The sequence below is a fragment of the Oryctolagus cuniculus genome, chromosome 18 (assembly GCF_051225735.1).
Source record: "Oryctolagus cuniculus isolate XC-2025 breed Fujian yellow rabbit chromosome 18, ASM5122573v1, whole genome shotgun sequence".
Classification (NCBI taxonomy): domain Eukaryota; kingdom Metazoa; phylum Chordata; class Mammalia; order Lagomorpha; family Leporidae; genus Oryctolagus; species Oryctolagus cuniculus.
The window spans coordinates 5,629,848-5,637,965 of NC_142884.1; the positions used below are offsets into that span (position 1 = coordinate 5,629,848).

Here is an 8,118-nt window from a genome sequence, read left to right on the forward strand (position 1 = left end):
ACTCTAGATTATTTGCATTACAATTCAGAATCACTAATTATGCCACCTCGAAATTTTTTTGGAAAATCATCCCAAATACTATGCCATTTAATGAAATTCTCCTTAAAACCTATTTTCAGCCAAATCTTGGGAAATTTAAATATAGCATATTAAAAGATACAAAGGTATTTCCAATGTCACAGAATTATTTCAGAAACTATTGACTAGACTCCGGTTTTCAGCATATGGCCCTTAATAAAACACAATTATAAAAGTACGTACATAAGTAGGTAAGCAAGTAAATCACTTAAGACTCCATCTACTAGGACTTTTCCTATTTTCTGATTACAGCAGTCTGCGTCTGGTTCACAGTTCTATTTGCAATGAGACTGGATTATCATTGTGCTTAGGATTCTGCGAGGCATGAATGTATTGATGTGTAAACAGCAAAAAACACAACTCATAGTTTTCTGATGAGATGAGCAAATTGTACATTTCTTCCAAGGCACATTGGGAGGAACTTGCATACATCAGGGTCACGACTCAAGAGAATAAAGGGGCTGATAGATGGGAAACATGCATTGATTAAGGCAGAGGTGTTCACCAGCCACCAGGCTGACTTAGCAAAAAAAGAAAACAACAGGTAAATGATGGAAGACAGGGCATTAAAAAAGACAAAGGTGCTCACCAGGACAAGGATGCTATGGGTAGCTCTGGTCTCAGGAGAAGATCGACGTGAGATGTTGTTCCTATGAATGTGTCTGACTTGGTGCTTGTGCCTATACAGAAGGAAAACCATGGCACCACTGGCCCACATCATGAGTCCCAAACACAAAACATCAGGAGTGGATATGAACGCTGAATATAGTAAGTCTCTGTTTCTGTCATGATTGCTAGAGGAACAGTATCCAAAACCTATGGTTGTTGTGCTATTTTCTTCACTCCTTTTTTCAGTCACAAACATAGGAACCACGGTGTTTATCAGCATGTACAGGATCCAACAGAAGACACTGGAGGGGCCAGTGTACCTGACAGCTTTTATTTTAAGCTCTGCACATCTGGAGTTCCTGGGGCTAATTGTGATGGCCTGAAAGACACTCAAGAGACAAGTGTTGCCGATGGATGCACCCCTGCTCACCCTATGAACATAGAAAACAAGTTTGCATCCAGCATCATTAAGAAAATGTTTCATCCCAAAAGCTGCCATGGTCTCTGGGATTCCTCTTGAGAGAATGACCAAGGAGTTGGCCACTGTCAAGTGCCTGAGGATCAAATCTGTGGACCTTGACCTGTGTCCACTGATATACAGGAAAAAGTAGCGACTTAGGAGGGAGAAATTCCCCAGGGTTCCAATGACAACCTGAGCCAGGAAGATAATCCCAATGTTTAAACTCATAGAGGCATTCTATTAAGTTTTTCAGGACACAACAGTTACATTCACAAATACAGGATTCTGCATGGAAATATAAGTTGTGGACTATTGTTATTATGGAAAATCAAAATCTCTTTCTACTATTACTTCATCCTGAGAATATATTTTAAATATAAATTTACTTTAGTTAAAATGTTTATAAAATGTTATACATGTGTTAATAGTGGACTTAAAATGCATGAGCCACCTTTATTAAAGCTTATTTAATATTGGCAACTATGAGTTAACACCTAACATTATTTTCCTTTATCAAAGGAAGAGAATTTATATGAAAGGAGACTGAGATTAATTGGTAGAGTCAGGACTAGACCCTGGAGAATCTGGATGCAATGACATTGGTGTTTACCACTGCGCTCTTATATAGGAGCTTTGTTTGAGCCCTTTAAATATTCCAAGTCGATATATAAATTGCCATATTTCAAACTTGTTTTAATTTCTACATTCAATTATGCTAACATCAATCATATAAACATTTATCATACATTTATCATATTTATTCATCACAAATTCACAATAAGAATAAATATTCTAAAGACTTCATAAAATGTTTACTAAAAATATTTTTCTATTATCCCACTCGATTTACAGAATATGTGTCAATATGAGTACTGAGATAACAACAGAAAGAATCATATCATTTATTTTCCTAGGTGCATCCAACACGTAATTTTTAAAATGATACTGTTTACACTCCACAGTGGTACTTGAAATTTAAATAATCAAAATAGGAGAAACACAAGAAATGCCATGAAAATGACATGAAAATTTTATAAATCAGAGAAAGCATCTTCACACTTTTTAACCTGAAAAGAGCTTCAGTCCTTAATTTCTTCTATTGTCTGAATTCCTCAAACATGAAGTTAATTTTCCTTAAAGCATCCTTTCCTAACACGAAGGAAGAAAACAGCCCCAGCAAGATCAATGGTACATGGGTATTTTCAGGGAGATTTTATTAGAATCTCCTTTAGGTACAGCAAATATAACTGAGATAAATATGATGACACGCCAGCACATCTACCCAGTCACACTGCTCATACAAAGATGGGTGATTCAAAGAGCTTCAACCAACCCACTATCACATTCACAAAAATTTTTACAGAAATAACTATTTCAACTATGAAAACATTTCTGCAGTTCTGTAGAGAAGGTCAGATGGAAAATTGATTTCTGAATTACAGCCTTAATCATCATAAAAATCAGACTTTATGACTGCCTAGGGCAAATTTCAACAATCACTATCACTGAGGATATTATTAACACAGATCTGGAACATTAAGAGATCGGTGTAGCGTCTCAGACCCCTCTCTCCACAGCTCAGCCATTTCTCAGGACTTGTTCTTCCTTGCTCTGTGGGTTTGTGCTGAACCAATCTCTCACCTAGAAATTCACCTTCCCAGACATGAGCACTTACCCAGAACCTGATTCACCTCTTTCTAATCTTTCAGAATCAAATTTCATGAACTCAGCCAAGCTTCTCTTTTCTACACCAAAGTGGTGAATCCAGTGTGAGCAGTCAGGAAGGTGTGTATGAAAGAGGCGTCCAGAACCCAGGATATAGGCTTCTCAGGACTCTGTGACCTCAACTCCCCACAGAACCACAATCACCAATTCCCTTGTAGTTTCAATGACATTGAACAGCAGAGAGCTTAAGACTTTCTCCCAGCTCTCAATTCCCAAGTGGACTACATGTTTCTAGTGAGTATCACCAAAGACAGGACGAGCACTTGGGAATAGCTCTCCTTTCTCCATGACACCTGGATCAGCATGTGGTGAAGTAAAGAACACTCAGATGTGACAGATGTGAAGAACGGGTATTTAACCAGATCCCGTGCTTGTCCAGGAAGTTCACTGTCCTCAACATGTACTTATTTGTTTATGCTCAGCCCCAGGACTGGCAAAATCTGAAAGATTATGTGCATGGACAGGGATGGACACAAAGGATCTGAGCAGGACTTCTCAGTTGAGAGAAAGGAGAATATGGTACAAGGACCACACACCAGAAACCACTAGGGGTGACTCAGCAGAAACAGAAAAGGCCACCTGACATGGATATTTTCTAGGAATATGTCTTTCACTAATATTTACTCCAAAAGAAATCAAATGCTGAACTAAACAATGTCCAACAGTATTTATGAAAGGGTTACCTCTCAAAGACAGCACTAAGCAATACGATTTATCTTACAGCCTCTTCATAGGAAACCCTTCCAACTTAGGCCACTCAAAGTACTGAAGAGTAATAGTTTACCAAAATCTTACAAAAACTTCTATATACAGAACAATCTCCTGTATATCTAGGGGTCCAAGTTATGAAATAGAATACTTACAAAATCTTACAAATAAAAGATTACTGGATGATCAATTGGAGCTTATACTGGGAATTCCACTTTTTTTTTTTTTTAGAAACTTCATTAAATAATCTTGTTCAAAAGTTAAGGAAAAAAAAACAGATGATCATGTTGACTGATGAAGAGATTTGGCAGTTTCTGCAGGTGATAATGATAAAAAAAACATATTAATGACATCAACCTGATAAAACAATGTCACCAAGGTTTAAATATGTTTCTCAGCTATATAAAAATAGGTTAATTTCCACTAATGTCAGAAAGATTATTAAGTGGCCATAACACATCAAATGTTAGATCACCTTATTGGGACATTAGAGAAAGAAATTAACCAGTCTATAAAGGAGTAAATCCACCACAGTTTACAAGGGTATGAAGGTATTTGAAAAGCTCAAAGTATTAATTAAACATCAAAAAAATAAGAGAATAAGAGATTAACATTAAGAACACAAGTCTCCACATCTATCCAACCATCCATCTATTTACCAATCATCTAACTATATACTCTAAACCAGATATGACCTATTATGGGAGACAGGGTACAATTAAGAAAAGTATAAGCCTTTGATAAAGCTCTCACTCTTCTATGCATAATAGAAAAAAGAAAAGTATAAGCCAGGAATAAGTCTAGTAAGACAAGTGCAAAATTTACAAGCATTTTCCATACACACTTATTATTTTTTTAAAAATTTATTTATTTATTTGCAATATAGAGTTACATAGAGAGAGGAGAGGCAAAGAGAGAGAGAGAGGTCTTCTATCCGATGGTTCACTCCCCAGATGGCAGCAACGGCAGGAGCTGCGCTGATCCCAAGCCAGGAGCCAGGAGCTTCTTCCAGGTCTTCCACGTGGGTGCAGGGGCCCAAGGACTTGGGCCATCTTCTACTGCTTTCCCAGGCCACAGCAGAGAGCTGGACTGGAAGTGGAACAGCTGGATCTCAAATCAGTGCCCACATGGGATGCTAGCACCCCAGGCCAGGGTGTTAACCCACTGCGCCACAGGGCCAGCCCCTCCATACACACTTATATAACACATTTATTTATGTATAATATACAAACATTTATAGAAATGAACATAAAATCAGATTCCTGAATTGAAAAGATAAAGCCAATCTTTATAACACATTTTATATTGGAAGTAGAAATTTTATTGAATAAGCAAAATGTACATTCAGGAAAACCCTGAAAAAATGAGTGATGTCAGTCCTATCAGATATGAAGTCACATCACAAACAGTCTAATAAGTAAAATGCTATGATACATCTTACACTGAGTAAGTTGTGAACTCCCAATGAAAGCTTTGCCACACTCATTACCTCTGTAAGGTTTCTCTCCAGTAGGAATCCTTTCAGGACTCCAAAGTTATGAACACATGGAAAAATCCCTACCATATCCATTATATTTGTCAGGTTTCTCTCCAGTAAGTGTTCTCTTATTTGAGAAAGGTTGGAAGGCTCAGAAAAGGTTTTGCCACACTCAGTATATTTGTAAGGTTTCTCTCCAGTATGAATTCTCGGACAACACCAAAGGTGTGGACTTCACAAAATCCTTACCATACACAGAACATGCCCATGGTTTCTCTACAGTGTGGATTTTCTGATGCCTTGTAAGTTTTGAGTGACTGTTAAAGAATTTGCCACACTTATTACATGTGTAACAAATGTCTCTGCTCAGAATGAATTCTTTGATGATTAGCTATGACTGAGCATTGGTCAAAAGGCTTCCCACAGATGCTCCTTAGCGTTTTCTCTAACATGTGAATTTTGATGCATAAATAATGAGAAGTGCAGAAAATTATTCCCATACTTGCTAGATATTGGTTTTGATTTATGGCTGAAAGCTTAATCTAGCCCATTTTCCAAATAGTTAATTTACCTGATTTCCTGAATAACCCATTTTCTTGTTCCTTATTCCTCATACATGTTGTGTTAGTAATACTGATTTATACTTTTTACAGAAGCATTTTGCTTTAAAGGGAAATTATTCCAGGTCTTGCTATTTTGCTGATCTCTTCTATCAGAATTTTATTATGGGTTGCAGTCATTCCTTCATCATTTAAAAATTCATGTACCCACTGACTCTCAAACTCATGTGAGGGGTCAGCACTATGGTACAGTGGGTTAACGCCCTGGCCTGAAGCACTGGCATCCCATATGGGCACCGGTTTGAGACCCGGCTGCTCCACTTCCTATCCAGCTCTCTGCTATGGCCTGGGAAAGCAGTAGAAGATGGCCCAAGTCCTTGGGCCCCTGCACCCTTGTGGGAGACCTGGAAGAAGCTCCTGGCTCCTGGCTTCAGATCAGAGCAGCTCTGGCTGTTGCAGCCAACTAGGGAGTGAACCATTGGATGGAAGACCTCTCTCTCTTTCTCTGCCTCTCCTCTCTGTGTGTAACTCTGACTTGCAAATAAATAAATAAATCTTTAAAAAAAATTCATGTGAGTGACTTGCTGGATTTCCCTGAAATAAAATTCATCAACATCATGATTTTCTTGAACTTGTTTTCAAGTAATGCTCAGTAACCAAGTGGTACATAATAACATCTACATCATTCACTTATCTCATCACAGACCATCACAAGGAGAGTGGTGAGTACAGTATAACAGGGTATTTTGAGAGATGCCACATTTCATTAACTTCTACTTCAGGATATAAATTGTTCTATTTTCTTATTAGTTATTGTTGGTAATCTCTTACTGTGCCTAACACAAATTAAATATTTATTATAGGCATATATGTTTGAAAAATATAGTATATATAGGGTTCGGTATTATCCATGGTTTCAGGCATCTTCCGTGTCTTGGTTCCTATGGATAAGGGAGAACCACAGTAGCCGAATATTATTTGCTATGCTTCTATTCTGATACAATATATTTAAAAAAGAAGACAAACTGGAATTTTAAAAATTCAAACGACTTCCAGGATTACAGTTAATAAAAAAATAAGATAATTTCAAATCAAAGCAGAATGGCATGAGCTGGTATATGTCACCAAAGCTTACAAACTTCAGAAGTCAATTATTTTCAGAAAAGCAGAAATTCAATAAACCAAGATTTATCTCAATATGTTTGAAAAAGAAGTATTAGTTGTAGGTAAGACAACTAGAAATCAAAGAGTGAATGCTGAAAGAGATATGAGACTTTTAAAAGACTATGCAGTGGCAGACTCATCAATTTCTTGATTCATTTCACCTTCCCCGGAAAAGGGAAAAACGGAACCCATAACTGACTGACAGTCTTATCTTCCAGCTGCCTAGCAGTTGCAAAGGAAAGTTACCTTCCGATGAAAACAATTTTAAAATGTACAAGTCTTAAAGAAAGACACACTGCTTTCTTAGTCTCATCTATATAAACAATTATGGCAATTTTAAGTGAAAAAGAATATAAGCCAACAAATCACACTACATAGTATGTGTATACATCAAATCATCACAGAATACTCCACAAATAATTTTTCTGTCAAGAATTTTAAAAGCTACAAACAACTGCTATCATCCATATCTAACCAACACATCATTCCTGAGGATCTCTATTCCCAGTCTTCTCCAGGATTTATTTACAGCTATTATGTCTTTTTGTCTGATCTGCTGCACTCTCCTCAATCTTTGATTGTCGCTCATCGCCACACATTTCTTCCTCTCTACACCATATCTGTGCTCTCTCTAGTCTCCCGGCCACATCCTGTCTTTCTCCCCTTGTGTGGCACTCCCAGCAGAATAAGCTGCTTCTGCTCTCCTAGTCCTCCCTGGCTCCCCTACCCTCGTCTCCTTCGCTCGGTCTGAAGCATCTTACCCTTTCTTGTCTCCACCTCTGCTGACCAAGTTTAACTAAAGCTTAACTTACAGGCTTTGTGTTCCGACGGACTGGTGAGGATAAACAGCTGAAAATGGCAGTTCTCAAAAACTGGACTTTAGAAAGGTGGTTTTTCAGCTAAACAAGGGGCTGTCCAGTAGTTCCAAGAAACGGTTTTGAGCAGAGTCTCCCTGTTTTTGCCCCCATTCATCTCTCTGGAGACCTCCACTTTTTCCTCTATTATTTCTGTTTTCCTGTTACTTTCCTCAGTTCTTTTTTCCTTACTATTACATACATATAATATATATGTAAAGTTTATTTGATGGGCAGCGACAGAGGGAGACACAGGGAGAGAGGCCGCCCAGAGCTTCATCTGCGTCCCGCACATGGGTGCCGGGGCCAAGCACTTGGAGGTGTCCCAGGGCCGGTAGTAGGCAGCTGGATGGGCAGTGCAGCCCGGGCTCCATCAGCGCCCATGCAGGCCGTGGGTAACACAAGGCCACGGCGCCGGCTGGCTTACTAATTTTTCCAGGGAGCCCCTTGTACTCTGTTCTTCCACCTTTCATGGACCCGGCA

General features: G+C 38.5%; 1 protein-coding gene across 1 annotated transcript; it reads right to left on the reverse strand.

Annotated features, from left to right (window-relative positions):
* Positions 1-439: 439 nt before the first annotated feature.
* ORYCUNV1R1598 (vomeronasal 1 receptor oryCunV1R1598) lies at positions 440-1,375 on the reverse strand. The gene has a single exon (NM_001167285.1). It carries the CDS (start codon positions 1,373-1,375, stop codon positions 440-442), a length of 936 nt encoding a protein of 311 aa, NP_001160757.1.
* Between the last annotated feature and the right edge of the window lie 6,743 nt (positions 1,376-8,118).

What these genes read in the sequence shown, in the direction of transcription:
- ORYCUNV1R1598 (NM_001167285.1), bottom strand. Translation starts at nt 1,375, where the DNA reads ATGAGTTTAAACATTGGGATTATCTTCCTGGCTCAGGTTGTCATTGGA.